This window comes from Amphiprion ocellaris, chromosome 16 (assembly GCF_022539595.1).
Source record: "Amphiprion ocellaris isolate individual 3 ecotype Okinawa chromosome 16, ASM2253959v1, whole genome shotgun sequence".
NCBI classification, from domain to species: domain Eukaryota; kingdom Metazoa; phylum Chordata; class Actinopteri; family Pomacentridae; genus Amphiprion; species Amphiprion ocellaris.
The window spans coordinates 27,602,654-27,621,347 of NC_072781.1; the positions used below are offsets into that span (position 1 = coordinate 27,602,654).

The window sequence follows — 18,694 nt, forward strand, 5'->3', positions numbered from 1 at the left end:
CTCCAGCAGACTGCTCCATACATGATGGCTGATGCCATACATTATCTATACACATCTTAGTCCTCAGCCTATCCCAGCTGACTCAGGTGAAGGCAGGGGACACCCTAGACAGGTCACCAGTCTGTCACAGGGCTACATACAAAGACAAACAATCACTCTCACATTCACACCTACGGGCAATTTAGAATAATCAATTAACCTCAGCATATTTTTGGACTGTGGGAGGAAGCCGGAGTACCCGGAGAAAACCCACGCATGCACAGGGAGAACATGCAAACTCCATGCAGAAAGATCCCGGGAAAGCCGGGACACGACCCGGGGATGTCCACAACACCACGAATAGATTATAATTAGTGTAACTTTACAGTCAAATGTTCTCAAACAACAAACTACTATTTGTAAAAAAAAAAAAAAAAAAAAAAAATGTTTCATGTGAACATTATGTATAGTTTTAGCTTGTTTTGGCTTTTTTTGTACATTTAACTTTTTTTGTAATTTTATTAGTGATTTTCTGTAATTTGACAAAACATGGGAAATCTGTAAAATAACAATAAAATGTTGAAAAAAAATCATGGTTAAAACTTTATTTAAAACTATCATTTTTATCTGTCTAAAGTTAATACATTTTGCTGGTTTACAGTGACAGTTGTACCTCAGACAGCATGTTGAGGCCAGTTTATTTAGTGTGCTGTGTTCTCCTCAGTGGTCACCAGGTGGCAGTAATAGAACACAAATCACAGCCTGCTAAATCTGGAGTTTTTTCTTTTCATTAAGTGCTGCTTTCAGAGTCACTGGATTTCTCTTTAATAAAAAAATAACGATGCAAAGCATCTTGATAACTAACACTGTGTGAACAAAATACATTTAGTAGACTAGGAGAAAAAGAAAGAAGGTTCTATAAGAATTCAGTGACAACTGGTTAAAATTACGTCTGATTAATAGTGACATTTTTGGTGCAGTGGAAAGTTATGATTTTTATCTTGAAATACTTTCTTGTAAAATTACCACAACTTTTTTATTTGTAGTTTTTCTTGGTTAGAACTTCTCGCCTTGCAGCTAGAAGATCCCTGGTTCACGTCTCAGCACTGCCTGGGATCTTTCTGCATGGGATCTGCATGTTCTCTCTGTGGATGCATGGGTTTCCTCCAGGTTCTCCAGTTCCCTCCCACAGTCCAGAAATATGCTGAGGTTAACTGATTATTCTAAATTTGCCCATAGGTGTGAGTGTGATTGTTTGTCCTGCTTTAAGTTACTGTATTTTTTTTAAGTTATTTTCTTGTGGGTTTTTTTTTTTTTTTTTTTACTGTGAAGCACTTTGATCACCCTTTGGACTGTTGTAAAGGGCTATACAAATAAACAGTGATTGATTGATTGATTGATTATTGGACATTTGTCTTGTAAAATTCACTTTATTCTTAATATATTACTTACTTTCTCTTAACATTAGATTATTTAGCAGATTTACATTTACAATTGCAATCTAAAGCTTGTGTTAAAAATAGTGTCAACCTTGAGTTAAGATTATTTCATCATAAAATTATTTTTCTCTTCAAATATTTTCTTGCAAAATTACTATTATCACTTTCTTCTGTAAAATTGCATCTCTGTATTTATAATTTGTATTTGTTGACATCATATGTGTTCAAAACTACACTTCATTCTTGAAATGCTTCTTTATTTTTTTTTTTTACATATTTCCCTTTAAAATTATTATTATTTCTTGATATCTAACAATGTTATTGTGTCAAAATACAGCGTTAATATTGTCCATGGTTGAAAGCTCGGTAGCAAATAATAAATCGACTGTGAGTTGAAATTAGCTGCTCATAAAATTCTTTTTGGATATTTTCACCTTCTCCTGTAAAATTACAACTCTGCATTTATGTTTTGTATTTGTTGACAAATTTTGTACTGGAAAACACACCTTTTTATTTTTGAAATGCCTCTTTATTTTTATTTTCCTTTAAAATTATGATTGTTTTTGGAAGTTTGACAACTTCATAAAATTACAAAATCATCATTTATTGTGGTTCAAAGCTTTAGTAAAAACTATTTAGTTGACCTCGAGTTAAGATTATTTTCTTATAAAATGATCTTCATAATTTATTTTCACATTCTTCTGTAAAAATACAACTTTGTAGTAATAAATTATATTTGCTGACATTATGAATCTTGAAAAATACACTTTATTGATATAAAAATAGTATTAAAAAAGCATGTTCTTTAAAATTACATTTTCTGTTTTTATTTCAACCTTGAGTTCAGTCATTTTGGCTGCATGTGCATCTTAACTCAAAATTAAAGGAAAGTCTTGTGAATTTATTACTATTTTGTCTAGAACCATCAGTTTTTAATTTAAACACAGCTTTCCGTGTGCATTTTGTGCATTTCTTGTACGTGTTTCTTCCGGTCTGTCCGGTCTGACGTGTTCTTACGTTGCCGCTACGTCACCTAAACGATGCGGAAGTTGAAGTCACCGTGGAGAACGTAAACTAATGTTAAGCAGCCTCCTGAAAATTAAAGAAAAGAGCCAAAGAAAATAAAGAAAAAGAGGCAGAGGCGGCGGAGCGGACACCGGCCGAGCAGGACGCTTCTTCTCCGTCTGCTCTCTCACTGCTGCCGGCATGCAGCGGAGTTTGTTTAGCTAGCCGTTACTGTCACTACTCCTCCGGTTCTCCGTTAACCGTTGCCTTCTCCGTGACCGTCAGTCCGCCCGTTACCGACACAGCTGCCGATAAATGGACCCACCGGGTGAGTCAGAGTCCACGTCGGAGGTGCTGCGGGACTGCACGGCTCGTTAAACCTGCTACATCCCATCCTCTCCTGGAGGTAAGTGCACCGTGTGCGAAACTCCTTTGAAAAAACATCTAGTTTTACATTTATTGTCTTGTTAGCCAAATTACACAAGCGCCAGAATGTAAATGCGAGTCCTTCTCGGTTTATTAGCGTCTCCTCATTATTTCGGCATGCATATTATACATGCAAACGAAAGTTTCTTTTAGTGAAATTTCTACTTTTTGCAACCCTGCGTGTGCCTTACAATAATTACGGTCTACCCTGCTGAGCGGTACCAACAGCAACGCGAGTGTCTTGAAAAAGTCGACATTTAGACGAAGTCGGTGCTTCTTGGTTGATTATTTGCAAGCCGAAGACTAAAATATGCACTCGTGGTTTTAAAAAGCGTTGAAAAGCAGAAGAAACTGTGTTATTTGTGCACAGATTCAAGGGGGATTGTTAAAAAGACATATTTTTGAAAGGAGTTCAGGTGTTCTGTCTGCTGCCAAGAACAGCGGTAGTCGGAGCATGAAAAAGCAGCAAAAATCGGGTCTTTTTGTCAAGCATTCTCTGCAAAAGAAGTCCGTAATCAAATCAAATAAGAAATAAAGTGCGTATGATTGTGTTTTATTGCAGTTTATTGGATTAAAATGCAGATGTGATGAAGCAAACGGTGTGAAGTGAAGCGGCTCCGCGGTGCTCATCGGTCAGATCAGGATCAGATGTGGAAGGTCGAGCAGATTTAAAATGACACAGCTCCGCTTCTGACGGCAGGAACCGTCCAATATCTGTTTATAATCAGCTAAAAGCTTCTCAGATGTGGAAAACGCGAACATAATTAAATTAATTTTCTAAAAATATTGCTAATTTGTCTAAGGATAATGGTGCTGTGTGTGTTATTGAAGGAGATAAAATCAGCCACGTTATTTTTACTATCACTTTCACTACTGATATCTGTTCAATCTTTGCCTTGAAATACGGTAAAAAAAAGATAATAAAATCTTAAAAACGTCACTAATAACGATGCCCATCCATCAATCAAGATTAAATTTGAATATAATATTAGAAACAGGATGACTGTCCCAGCAGATAAATAACATGATTTTATTTTCTTCATCCAGCTATCATGTTAACGCCAGTATGTTTGATGTTTTTAAATAGAAAGACGTCAAATATGATAAAAACAACAAATTCCTGCATGTTTCGCTTCTCTCTGGTTGTTGTGTCTCTTTTCTTGTTGTTTTCTGTGTCTTTGTCATCATTTAGTGTCTCTTTATGGTTGTTTTTTGTGCCTTTGTCATCATTTAGTGTCTTTTTGTGGTTGTTTTGTGTGTCTTTGTCACCATTTAGTGTCTTTTTTGCATCTCTGTGGTCATTGTATGTCTTTTCTCTTATTTTTTTGTCTTTTGTGGTCGTTTTGCATCTCTGGTAATTGCGTGTCTCTTTTCTTGTATTTTTTTTTGTCTCTTTATGGTTGTTTTGTGTGTCTTTGTCATCAATTTGTGTCTTTTTGTGGTTGTTCATTGTGTCCTTGTCATCATTTAGTGTCTTTTTGTGGTTGTTCTATGTGTCTTTTAGTGTCTCTTTATGGTTGTTTTTTGTGTCTTTGTCATCATTTAGTGTCTTTTTGTGGTTGTTTTGTATCTCTGTGGTCATTGTGTGTCTCTTTTCTCGTGTTTTTTGTCTCTTTGTGGTTGATTTTTGTGTCTGTCATCATTTAGTGTCACTTTATGGTTGTTTTTGTGTCTTGTCATCATTTTGTGTACAGAATGGAACACTAAAACTAATTAAAGCTAAAAATAAACTGCATATAAAAGCAAGTCTATAAAAGTGGCTTTTAAGGAGTGATTTACAAGAAATTGCTGATTCCTTTAGTTAGTTTAATGTGGTATTTTTCCTGTAAACTTTTTTTGTTTCATCAATATCAAAAATTGTTTAGCTGGAAATTACAGCATGTTTCTTTTGCATTTTGGTACCTATCACAGAAGAAATGGAGAAAAAGTTAGTAGCCGCAGATGTATTTGCATTTTTATGGGAAAGATCAACAAGGAAATCCTCTTAAAAATGCAAAAAAGGAGAACATTTTTAAAGTTCTGGGTCTTTTGTCGACCTGAAGTGGAACCAAGACTGTTTTCAGTCGCAAAGATGAAGTGATGCAACACCGAAGAAGCTGCTGTTAAACTGGTAAGAACTGACTTTTACTTTACTGTAAACTGTCATTAAATGCGTGTAATTATTGTGTGGTTGCTCGGTGTGATTTTCTACGTTTTGAATTCCAGTAGCGATGGAAGAGGACGTTCTGCTCATACCTCGTCGTCCTCACTGACTGATCAGGTAACGTGACATCAATCAGTGTTTGATCTGGAATCTGTCAGGGTTTTGATCAGGTGGTGAATGCATGTAGAATATCCGTATGTAATTAAGCCTCCGAACCTCAAGCATATTCTGGGTGTTCTCCTGTCACATTTTTACTCACTAAGGTCTCATGTTTTTACTCTAAAGTTCTGCATGTCTACGGAAACAGAATGAAGGAGAGAGAACTCGGATATGTATTTTGTTCAGTATGTCACATTATGATGCTATAAATCATAGGAAATCCAGGAAAAAAGTTGAATTTCTTTGAGTTTTGTTTTACAAAAATTTACACAACTTGAAATCCACACTTAAAACATATTTTCCAAGTGCCCTAAGTGTTACCAACACAGGAAACAACAAAGGGGATTCTACATAGTTTACTGCTTGTGTTTTTAATGTGCTTCCTTATCTATTATCTGCTATGTGTAAACACTGCCTGCAGTTCAGCCGATAAGTTCCTGATTTTTTTTTTGTACGTGACTCTTTGTCACAACTCATGGCTTCTCAGCTCTGCTGAGGTACACAGCATTTTCTTTCTTTCTGTCTGTCTGTCTGTCTGTCTGTCTGTCTGTCTGTCTGTCTGTCTGTCTGTCTGTCTGTCTGTCTGTCTGCCTGCCTGCCTGCCTGCCTGCCTGCCTGCCTGCCTGCCTGCCTGCCTGCCTGTCTTTTTCTTTCTGTCTTTCTTTCTGTCTTTCTTTTTACAGAATCTGCCTTATTTTTAACAAATTTTTAAATTAGACATGTAGGATTAAGTGATTTTGCTGAAACATGATTTTATGCTTAGCTTTCCGATAAAACGATGTGTCACAGACGAGTAGTTAAAGCAAGTTTAAAGCTCAAAATCTGACAATTTTTTCTGCTTTTACATATTCTGGCTGATAAATGGTGTAATTTTAGTATTTATTCATTTATTTTTAAAGATAATATAACTTTTAAAACTACTGATGGGTTTGTGGAGTCTAAGAATTACAGTTGTGCTCATAAGTTTACATGCCATTTTTGTGAAAAAATTCTGAAATATTGTCCATTTTTTTCAGATCATATGTTTGATCATGGAAAAAAAAACTGCTTTCTTTTAGGGTTAGTGGTCAGACAAAGCTATTCATTATCACGCAATTGCATTTGCGCTGATCTTTCATGTTTTCATTACAGACTGGTACATATTTTACAAAGTCTTCCAGGGTATGTAAACTCATGAGCTCCGCTGTAAGAGGCATCATTGGTCATTGCTTAACTAATACTGTACTACACGCTCTACCACCAGTGTGTAGCTGAACTGTCGTCTCCTCCATGACGTCCAGCTCAGTGGGTTTATCACAGTCGGAGGTGAAAACATTTCAAAGCCCAGCAGCTTATGTATGACCTCTTCCAGAAACCCTGCTGAGTCCCCCTGCAGTCTTCTCCAGTATGTTAATGCTCTGAACCCCAAAACCCGCTGGCAGGTTTTAAAGACATGTTAACTTTTAAAAACCAGCAACAATTACACTATTTATCCGAGCCAGAAACTGTAATAATGCAGAGAATTGTTAGATTTTCAGCTTTCTGACGGTACTTGAGTGGGTCATGTCTGATGCTTTTCCATCAGGAAAATGATTCAAATCTGAACCTTAAACTGTGAAATTGTATTTGGCAATACCGTTTTTCTAGATAAAATGTATTGTAGATTAGCTGTAATACCTGACCTGACTAGGTGAAGCCTCTGAATGTTTAGTACCAAGGAGAAGGGCAATGTTTTGTGCCTCTTTGCAGTAGTTTTTCATGTCTTTGTAGCTGTTTTGTGCCTCTTTGTAGTAGTTGTGTGTCTCTTTGCAGCTATTTTGTGTTTCTTTATAGTACTTTTGTGTCTCTTTGTGTTTGTTTTGCGACCCTGTGGTAGTTTTGCGTCTCTTTGTAGTAGTTTTGTGTCTCTTTGTTTTGTGTCTGGTAGTTTTGTGGCTCTTTGTGGTCATTTTGCATCTCTTTGTGGTAGCTTTGTGTCTCTTTGCAGTAGTTGTGTGTCTCTTTGCAGATGTTTTGTGTCTCTTTGTAGTAGTTTTGTGTCTCTTTGTGTTTGTTTTGCATCTCTGTTTGTTTTGCGTCTCTGTGGTAGTTTTATGTCTCTTTGTGGTAGTTTTGTGTCTCTTTGTGGTAGTTTTGCATCTCTTTGTAGTTGTTTTGCATCTTTTTGTAGTAGTTTTGTGTCTCTTTGCAGTAGTGTCTCTTTGCAACCGTTTTGTGTCTCTTTGTAGTAGACTTTTGTCTCTGTGTTCTGTATTCTGTGTTTGCAAGCAAAGAACATCGTGAGGTTTTAGCCTGTATGAGGGGCACCATGACAAAGTCTTCTGTGACGCTTAATGACTTCCAACCAGCACAATTATATTAAAGTTTAGGAATCACTGGGACATTGATCCTTTATTTCAGTGGCCTCTGTCATGTCTGCAGTGTTGGCATCAATATCAGCTTATGTTGACAAAAAGGCGTGTTGAATTTATGCAATCAGTTAACTGATTATTGATTTATATTGCTGAACATTATTAAAATTTGCAACACGTGTGACCTTGGATGTACACAAAGGATTGGACTCAGAATCTTGCCAATGCTAATCAGCTAAAAGTTGCGCCAATAGGCCTAATTTTGGTCATTAAAAATGGTATAATTTGTATGTTCAGGTGAAGCATAGCTCACCTGTGTACACACATGATGTCGTGTTGTTGCAGTCTGATGAGATTTTGTAGGTGAATGTTGGTTTTGTGGGCAGCAAAACCAACATTCACCTACAAAATCTCCATTCGAGATTTTATATTTTTTTTGAATCATTGAGTAATACAGTGAGTTCTGACATCACATGTTATTGGCCAATCCCACAGCAGTGCAGTATGACATCACTGTTTGACCACCTTCTATTGTATTGTCTTTAAAGCTTCGGGGGTCCTGATACTAGACAGGTCTTCTCAGGACCCTCCACCCCTCCGTAAGCTGCCATCTGTCACTGCCGCTCCTGATTGGCTTGAAGGCTTCAGTTCTGCAGGCAGGCCGGGCCCCGATTGGCTGGCAGGCTCCCTGGGAGAAGGCGGGCGGGTCAAGACAGCCGCTGATTGATAGATATCGGAAGTGGAGGAGGAGGAAGAGGAGGGGTGAGGAGGAGGAAGAGGAGGAGCCGGAGGAGGAGGAGAAGCCGAGGCGAGTCTGTAAATCCACGATGAGCCGGCTCTGCTTTAGACAACAAGTGTTCGGAGGGAGAGAGGAGGGCGAGGGAGGATAGAACAGGTTACTCTGTAACCGAGAGAGGCAGCGAGCGAAGAAGGAGGTTACCACGGCAACTCAGGGGACGTCTCTGCGGCGTCGAGGAGGAGGCTGGGACACACAGGTAAGGTTACAGCTGCATGTGTGGTGGCGCGTGTGTGTGCATACGTGTGGTTTTATAAGTGTGTGTGTTGGTGGATTGAGTGTTGCATGCTGGGAGGGAGGAGGCAGAGGGGGGGAGGAGGAGGGCGCGCCGGGGGAATCCTATTAGCAGAGTCCAGGAAAAGTAGGGCTAACTGCGTGCTTATCAATCTGACAGTGATTGTGTGTACGACACACACACAGAAACACACGCTGACACACATGCAGATACACAACCTGCACACTGACCATATTTCATCAACGTTTCAGTCTGTTTGCAGCATTCGTTCTCTCATCAGCTTATCATACAGCAGTGTAGAAACTTCACATCGAGATCGTTTACTTAAAAAGAGACCCCCAGTGAGTGAAAGTACTGCAAAAATATCTAAAAGTCAACACTTAGAAGTACACAAGCACTCACTTCGTACTTTAATTACTCTGTTAACCCTGTACAAAAAATATAAACTCTGTCTGACATTCTTATGGCTGCAACTAATCAATTATTTCAATTTTTTTCTAATTAATTAAATTTTTTTTATACTTTCACGTTAGAAATTCCTTCTTTTACACATTTATTAACATTTTTATGGACAGAGTTTAAGAGGTTTGTATAAAAACAACAAACACACAAAAATCCAGATGATTATCGAAATTCTATTTAATATTTTTTATAGACGTGTATTATTTATAATAATTTTAATTTTTTAATATATTTGTTTAATTTGATTATTTTTATAGTATATAGTAAATATGTATTTATTTGTTGTGCATTTATTTTGATGTGTATTTATTATATATATATATATATATATATATATATATATATATATATATATATATATATATATACATAATAAACATGAAAAAATATTTTCATGTTTACTTTTAAAATATGGTGATGTAGTTTTTATTTTAAATTAAATAAACTGATTTTAAAATAAGCATGAATATATATAGATATATATATATTTTCATGTTAATTTTTTATTTAAGACAGTGAGACATTCAAAAAGATTAAAGCGTACACAAAACACTGTACAAAATGGCACAAAATACAAAAGAATAATAGTACAGTGATATGTACAGACGTGATATGAAACCAATAATATGAGAAATATTTGTAAAACAAAACCATCAACTGAATACAATAACTAAAATTAAAGTATTTAAAATGGGCAAAACAAATAATTGGAAACAAAATGATAATTTAGACTTAAGTAATTGCAAAAAATAAATGAAACAAATATTATACAATAGCAAAGAAAGATGTAAGAGGATATAGACTGGCTTAAAACAATAAAATAAATGATTTAATATTCCTCTCTAGTCTAAAGCCAGGCTTCAGTTTGAGCTATAAGATATTAAGTGGGAGAATAGTAGTTTTTTTTTTTAAATGGCATTCTGTTTATTGTAAAATATTTAATACATAAATTATACTGTCAACCACTGGGCTTGAAATAAAGGTTTCTTCTTGCTATAGTTTAGAGTTCAGTTCATCAGTTGGTTATAATTTAGCTGTAAACTGAGTGCAGAGTCCAGCGTCAGATAAAACTCGACAACATGGGCTGCTCTTTGCCTCTACTTAGATTTTTCTCACCAGACTTCAGTAAAACTGTAAAATAAAGTTTAGTTATTTTCTCCCCCTTCGGCCCATAGCTACTCCTCAGGTTGCTTGTTCAAAATTCTTAAAAACATGGAATTAAATCGCATTAAAGACCAGAATTAATGCAGTTTTAACATTCAAACAAAATGCTGCACAACATATTGTTTCAGATGTAAGTCAATAGTCACACTGAAGGAAATGTGATGTGAAGTAGAGAAAATTAGGCACATTACGCCTCAACTTTGCTGCTTGAGACAAAAAGAAAACTCACATGGTTTTCATTTTCTGTAACTAATCTACAAACAAAGTCTGTCTGATAGAGCGTGTTTTACTTCTTTGATCCATAATTTTTAAAAACTCAGTTAACAAGAAACAGAGTTTATAGACACGCATGTGCCACATGTGCAGCAAAATGAGCAGAAACAATAAAAGAAGAGTTTTATTAGCAAAAAAGAAATGTAATATCAATTGTAGGGCTGCACAATTAATATAATACACATAATAATTACAGTTTTGTCTTCTCACAATGGTTTAAAAAAATGTAAAATCTTTAAAACCATTGTGATAATCTGGTATCAAAAGTACTAGAAAAAAGTATGTTAAAAATATAAACTCAAGAGAAGATTGTAATGTAAATCTGTAAAGTAATATTTTTAGTTGATTTAAATGCAATAAAACTGACATTTTATGTTCACACACTTAAAAAAATTAGTATTTAAAGTGGACAGAAGAAAGAAACAAAGAGTGAAACAACCAACCAGTCAACCTGAAGTCAACAAACGCATATGAAATCTCAGTGTCCTGCTCACACTATACAGCAAATCTCTTTCAAATTTATTTCCACCTCAGATATCCAGATTATTTTTAAAGCAGCAGACCAGTTTTAAGTGGCACTTCCGAGGGAAAACACCCAAAGATAAACTGCTGATTTTCTGTGAATCAAACATTTGTTTTGATTCTAATCAGGGCAATAAAAACCTTGGAGCAAGACATTGAGCCTTTTTTTATTTTCAGTATAAATCAATTAGTTGTTTGATCTGTTTATGGTCACAAAAGATTGAATATGTCAGTGGTTCCCCAAAAACCCAAGAAAACATCCTCAAATATCCTGTCTTGTCCCGTTTGCTGTCACAGAGAAAGACAGGAGACAGGAAACAGTCAAATTTAAGAAGCTGCAATCACAGAATTCAGATTTTTACTTAAAAAACAAATGCTCAAACTGTTTAATCGACTAGTTGGTGGTTAATTTAATAGTTGATAGCAAGTCGATTAATTATCGCCGCTTTACTGAAAAACAAAGTCTGTTTGTTTAAATAAAATCCTGCTGTCAGAAGTTTAAAGAGTCCAAATCAAAGGGCGGCTGCAGGTTTTTAAAATTAGTTTCATCAATTACAAGCCTAAGAACATGTCGAAACTGTTCAGAAATGTTATTTATAAGCTCTTAAATTCATCACATCAGTTTGAATCTTAGAGACAGTGAATTTACTTCATCCAAGACCAAAAAGGTGGCAAAAGTTGACATTTAACCTTTTAATGAATGAATCGACTAATCGTCACAGCTCTAAAAGGAATCAATCATTTTTAATTTTCTGTTTTAAACCTCGAAACCTCAAGCAGCTTCTTGTCATGTTTTTATTTTATTTTATTTGCTATCATAAAAGAGAAAAATAAAAACGAAGCTAAATTTTATTGAAAAAAATAAACAAAAGTTGAATGTCTTTCATTATTTTCAGTCCCTGCAGTTCCTCATAGAATATTTAGTTTTTTCGCAGGATCTGATTCAATGGTTTATTTTTCAAGAACTTAAATACAGTGATTTTGGTTAAATATCAAAATTTTAAGGTTAGATTTGGTTGATTTTCCAAGCTGACTCTGTATATGAGTAGTTTGGGAATCATTTAAAAGTTGAAAATCTGACTATGCTTTCCTTTTTTTTTTTTTTTTTTTTTTACCATTTCTGGCTAATGAATTGTATAAATGTGGCATTTTAAAAAATTACATACCTTTCAAACCCACCAATGGATTGTTGGGTTTAAAGGTTTTAGACTAAATTAAATCTCACCTCCAGTTGCAACCCTTCTTGCCCACATATTCCCAACCATTCAAAGTTGTTGTTTAGCATTTTGCTTTTGTGTTTGTTTCACTGTAAAGTTGTCGCACCATAATTTCCATTTTGTTTACATCCCATGTTTCTCTTGATTTTTGCAACCAGATTTAAACATCTGTTGAATTCTTAATTCCTGCAGCCAGAGCCCGATATACGGTATCAACATAAAATATTCTTACCTAAACAGTTATGAAATGCATGATTCCATACTTTATTCATTCTCTTCGGTCCATAGGCAATCTAAATATATTGAGAAATTGGATTTAATTTTCTTTTTGCTGTTTAAATTACTTAAATAAACAATCCCTATTGCTTTTCCTTTTTCCAACCATTGACCACATATTATGAATACTGAGGTTTTATCTTTTTGTTTACACACCAGCCATTATTTCCTGTCATTATTTAATTAAAAACATGGTATAATTTGTAAAGGCTGTTTTAATATGAGCTCTATGAATTAATAATTTAACATTTTTTAGTGATGGTGACTGAGATGTCAGTGTAATGATGGCCTACTGATGATAAATTACTGATAAGAGAGCTATAAATCGGCCCACAGTTGCTGTCGAAAGCAGCTGAATCACTGCAGATAGTTGGAAAAAGTCTCCGTAGGTGTTGTGAGCTGTCGAAATTGCAGAGAATGTCCTGTGGATGACATTATTTTAATTTTTATGGGATGTTGGAGGACTGACTGACTCACAGCTTCAGTTTTTCTAAAATCCTGCATGGATACGACTCTCAGAGATTAGAACTGTCCACAATGATCTCATGTGTTGTGTTGCATTTCCTGCAGCCTCTTGTGTTTTCATGTGACTCCAGGCTCTCCACATGACCTAAACCGCTGACCTCCATTAGTAGATGGCATAGAAATTTGCTTCTCCTCTGTTGCTGTTTTGGATTTTACAGTAAATCTGCATTACTGTAAAATCCAAAACAGCAACACACAGAAAGACAATACAAGTAACAGAAGCCCAACCACCTTCTGTCACTTAGAACATGATTTTAAGGTCTAAAACTCTTTAGAAAGTCCCGTCTGATGGAGGTGTAATAAGCCATCAGGGAGCTCATACGTTGGCTGTTGGTTTCCTCACCTGAACAGCCTCCAAGCTGCTTTTCCTCGTCTATTAATAGACAAATCAAACTCACATGTGTCACTTGGCGCTTGCTGGCCCACATGCCCCTACCATCATGTTGGAGGACAGCCAAGGACATGAATGGACATGTAATTACCGCGGCATTTGTCCTCATCTCAGAAAGAAAATACAAGTGGCTAAAAAGCACGAGGGCCAGAATAGCACATTTTTACTCTTAGATTATTAACAGAGAGCAGCTCTTTGGTGTTTTGATGTTGGACCCCTAGAACCCTCTGATCCTCAGTCATCAGGGCGTCCTCAAGAACCTTGGATTAGCCTCACTGACAAAATCATCTGCCACATTATTCACTGTAGAATGTAAATTTAAGTCTCTTTAATGGCCACTAGAATGTCTTAAAGAACTCTTAACCTATTAAAGGACCTCTAGAACATCTTAAAGGACTCCTATATCTTCTTTAGTTTTCACTACAACATCTTAATCCACCCCTAGAATGTCCAACAACCCGCTAGATCCTTATAAAATGACCATTGGAATCTGTTTAAGGTCCGCCACGCTGACCCCAAGTACTGCTTAAAAGATACGCTCAATGACTACTTAAGCTTGGAACCCACAGACCTCTTTGATAAAAACTACAATATCTTTAAAGGTTCTTTAAATTAACATATCACTAGAACACCATTAAGGACTGCCAGAACATTCTCACATACCTCCTCAGTAATCACTAAAACCTCTGAACAGACCCAAAATGTGTTTTGAGGGTCTCTTAGATCTTCCTTATTCACCAGTAGTGAACACTATATCCTCATCAGTTTCCACAAGACTCCTAAAACTTTCCGAAGTGTAGTGCTAGAGCCTTTCAGTGAAGAACTCACTAGAACTCAAGGAACTCTGTGACTTCTACCTGTACCTACAGAACCACATGTGTAAATAGAAACTCCAGTATTTTATCTTAAAAGATCTCCAGAAAAGTGACCACTAGAATTTCCAAATTACTGAAGAACATCCTAAAGGACTCTTAGAACTTGGCTTGTGACTGCTAGAAGCTATTAAAGCATCTGAAGAATGTCCTAAAGAGCTCCTGCAATCTATCGTTTGTCAACTATAACCCCTTGAGGAACCCCTACAATCTCATAAATGACTACTTGAACCTTCTAAATGACTACTCTTGGAAGTTCAATGGCACACAAGACCCCTAACACGTCCCCAAATGCCCTACAACCTTTAGAGTCAACTAAAGTACACCTGGGACCTCTTTAATGTCCTCAGAAACATTATGATTGGGCATGAGAACCGCCTAGTTATCCCTAGAGCCTCTTACAGGACTCATAGAACTGCCTCAGTGGCCACTTAAACTTTAAATTGGTTGAGTAAACAGGTTTGGTGACACCTTCTTACCTTTTGTCCAACCAAATTCTAATTTACTGAGCAGATGTCACCTCTTTCACCCTGCTTTAATTGTACAACTGTGGAGATTCATAGTGGTTGACTTTTCCTCTGCCTCTGAATAAAACATGAGAGGTCTTTGGTTTCTGGTTGTAGCAGTGATCCAGTTAGTCTGAGCACACTAGTTGACCTACATAGAGGATTCACAGAGAACTGAGACAATGTTAAACGTCAAACTTGACCATCAGCCTGAAGGTTCATGGTTAGTAGAGTGGAAAACCTCCTTCAGTCGCAGTTTAGCTTATAATAAAGGACATCAGTTGTCATAACCCAATTATCATTAGTTATCCGGTGATGTATGGAACCATTTTTGTTAAATAACTACTTTCTATTTAATGTTAAGAGCAATTTCAGCCTTTTTATTTTGTGTGTCAGGCTTGCACTAAAGCATACAATGCATGCCTGTATATATGAATGTGTGGGAGTAGAGGGAACCTTCTTGTGCCTGGATCTAGTTAGGAAGATGTAGATCAACTTTATGACCATCTGCTTTTTGGAAGGCGGGTTGTCTTTGAGCAAGGTGTTGAGACATCTTGAAGAAATTTAAGGTAAAAATACAGAATTAACTGTGTAATATTAACTTTGTCTCCTCTTCCTGTTGCAGGTTAAAGAGATGATGTACAGATGGAAGATGGACATGGTTTTCCAGTTCTGCCTCTGACAGTCACCCAAGACTTTTGATGAGCCCTCTACTGGATACTTGGAGGTCGACTGACCTTTGGCACAAATAGTCCACAGAAACAGGAATATCAGAAGCTTTAAGTGAAGGGGCAGTCATGTCTCAGGCAGGTAAAGTCCTCCACCTGTACGTTGAAGTGAGATCTGTTGCTGAGGAGGATGGAAAGTTGCCTGGACGAGGGGATGATGGGACCAGACACCTAATGCTTCAGTGCCCAGACATCCTGCCCCACTCTCAGAGGAGCTCCACCCTCACCAGCCCTAGCCGTAGTCCAGATCTGTCCCCATTCATCCAGCATCACGCAGGGGGAGGGAACCACAGCTTACCCTCTTCAAAGTCCTCCACCAGGCACTCAGTCAGCTTCCAACTTCAAAACCCTGATGCTACAGGGTCTCCGACCCAGTTCCAAAGGCAGGATCTGTTACATGACAGGTTTGGGCAGTTACTTGAGGTCCTTGCCCCTGGAGCAACCAATCCAGGCCATCATAGCTCACTTAGACGCACCAGTTCCTCTGACAGGGATCCATACCAGGGGAGGGTGCCCATCTTCCCATCATCCACATCCTCTGGGAGGCTTACTGTACCCTCCACACCCACAAGCAATCGCAGGTCATTTGATACCCCAGGGGTGGCGGGTGATGAGGGGAAGACCTCTTTAGTGTCCTTTGGCTACATAGAAAAGGCTAATGTTAACAGCATGGCTGGCCACCGTCCCCCTGTGTGTCAAAATGAGCCTCAGCAGCAGCAGCAGCTGCCTGCTCACCTCCACAAGAGGCTGAGTGATCCAATGTGTTGCAATGGTCAGCAATTACAGGGTGACCATTTCTCCAGTCACCACCATCTGTCTCGGAATCAGTCCCCACGGGGCTCACCTTACCTGCAGAGGGCCACCTTGGATGCAGTAGCCAGAGATGCCACCCATAGGACCTTAGAGGAGTTTGGATCCCCAGATCTCCGGCGCAGGCTTGCAGGCCACGGTCCAGAGAATTGCAGTCCAACCCTGCCACGGAACTATCAGTCTCCTCGCTGCAGGTCTTGGAGTGGGTCACCTGTCTTGCCCCGCAGTACCCTCACCCTGCCATTCAAGACCCAGTTTCTGGAGTTAGACCGGGGAGTTTGCCGTGGTTCAGTGAATGGATTACCCCGAAGTCCTGCCTATGACCACCTGTGTGCCCATAGTGGCTACTCATCCTCCTCAGTGGCTCCACCATCAGCACTTTGTTCCCATTGTCCGGCCCAGAGCCAACAGAGGCCCTGGGTCGGGGATGAGAGCCCCAGGTTGTCAAGCAAATTTCGCCCACCTTTACCTGCGGGGAAACCCACAGACATCCAGCATGAAGTTCCAACTAACCTGTTCCACACCAGCAACCCTTTTAGGACTGGCTACCAAGATGGGAACTCCAATGTTAATAATAGCTATAATGCTAACATCACAAACACCAGTAATAATACCACAGACAGTAAACACTACAGTTCTAATGATAACTTGAACGCTCATTACAAGCCATTACAATCTTGCTGCAGTAGCAGAGCCAGTGATGCAATCAGCCCTACCATTGGCAGGAGAAGTATTTCCCCATCCTCAAATATTGATTTGTCTTGTAAGCTAGCTATGGAAGCCTCCAAATTGTCCAGCATTTTTGCAGAGAGGCGGACTCCCTCTCCAACTCCTTCTCACGCTGAATCACTGAGGTCCAATAGTCCAAAGAGTGGAGCACCATTCCTGAGAGAATCACAGCCGTATGCTACTCTTCATGGGCGAAGCTCCCCTGAGGCTTCGAAGGTGGACAACCAGAACCACGGCTGGAAAACAGACAAACCGCCACCTCAAACTAAACCAGGACGGATCTCTCCTCTCTTGTCCCACAAAGGCCTTTCTTCACCAGCATCCCCAGCGTTGCCGGCAAGATTGCACCGTGCAGCTGCGTCTCAGTCACCAGTACTGGACCCACGACATCAACGGAGCCCATCACCCAGTAAGGATGTTTCGACTTTGCACCGCTACCAGCCGCCACAGTACACTGGAGACCACAAATCCCCTGCTGTGGAGCGGAGGCAGTATGATCACCTCTTTGATAGATCACTGAAGGATAGCCCTGAATCCCAGAGAACACTTCTCTCTAACCAGAACAATGAAGCTTTGCCTGTGAGCTGGACGTCCACGCAGCAAGAATGGAGGGAGGCTGGACCAGGGCAGAATGGTGTTGAACTCAGTGAGGAAAACTTCAGACAGTCACTTTCCAGAGTTTATGCTCCAAGCAAAGATGATTATCACAAGCAGGATGGAGGAGACAAAGGAGTTAAATTTTTGGGCATGTCTAAGGAGCCGAGAGAGGAGGTTCAGGACCACAGCGGGGCTGTTGGGACGTCGTCTCAGAGCTCCAGTGGAGTGACGGGCAGCCTGGTAGACAGTTCCCAGCTGGACAGGAATGACAGTCTGTCCCCTGAAACCTCAAGCCAGTCCAGCCACGATACGGCAGACAGAGGCTCTGGGATGCAGGTTGGCTGGATGGGAGGGTGATGAGGGTTCTGTTGTATGTGAGGAAATCATTAAATAGATTATCTATGCTTGTGTTTGTTTTGAGTCTGTGTGGGCAGGATGAGAATGAGTCTCTGCAGAGCCAAATGACAAACCATGTCACAGTACTGTGTCACATTTACATCCACTATAATAAAACTACAATAGAAAGCCCCACTCTTCACTTAGTTCTTGTTTCACCAGTTTCTCTTCCTCAGTGTATTTTCTCACAGATGGTTTGTGGAGCACAACATCTTCTAATATTGCTAAGCATCTGGTACTGATCTGGACACTGAAATGGGAACATTTTGTCATTTTAAGATAAATAACAAACTGCTTATTTTGTTAGCACTCATAACTACATGTCTCATAAGGTTTTAGTTACACTTTTATGCCTTAGACTCATGGGATATGTTAAGTGCTAACAAGTGTTTTTGTTAGAATGTAAGAACAATGAAAACTCAAAAACACCATGAATCTGAGTATTAATGAATAAATGAGTACAAAGCATATTTGAACTTCTTAAAAGACTCCTAGACCCCAAAGTATAGCCCTAGAACCTTTCAGTGAGCCTCCTATCTGATCTGTGACTTCTTTAAGAGCCCCTAAAGCCTTCTGAATGGCTATCGGAACCCTCTAAAAGACACATAAAACCTTTGCTACATGTTGAATCACTTATGTAAATAAAAACTCCAGTTTAGCATCTTAGAGGGCCACAAGAAAAAGAACCCAAGGGCATCCCAAACTGCTAGATAC

At 38.5% G+C, this 18,694-nt stretch overlaps 1 protein-coding gene across 3 annotated transcripts in view; it reads left to right on the top strand.

Moving 5' to 3' along the window:
- Positions 1-2,519: 2,519 nt before the first annotated feature.
- The window catches only part of psda (pleckstrin and Sec7 domain containing a), a 77,985-nt gene continuing 61,810 nt past the window's right edge, over positions 2,520-18,694 (top strand). Inside the window, exons 1-2 of one of the 3 annotated variants that reach the window (XM_055018496.1) lie at positions 8,260-8,481; positions 15,346-17,920. In XM_055018496.1, coding sequence (XP_054874471.1) covers positions 15,518-17,920 — 2,403 coding nt within the window. In that variant the 5' untranslated portion in view covers positions 8,260-8,481; positions 15,346-15,517. Of the gene's footprint in view, positions 2,830-8,259; positions 8,482-15,345; positions 17,921-18,694 lie in introns of those variants that run through there. The other 2 variants (XM_055018495.1, XM_055018497.1) reach the window with 2 other exon arrangements.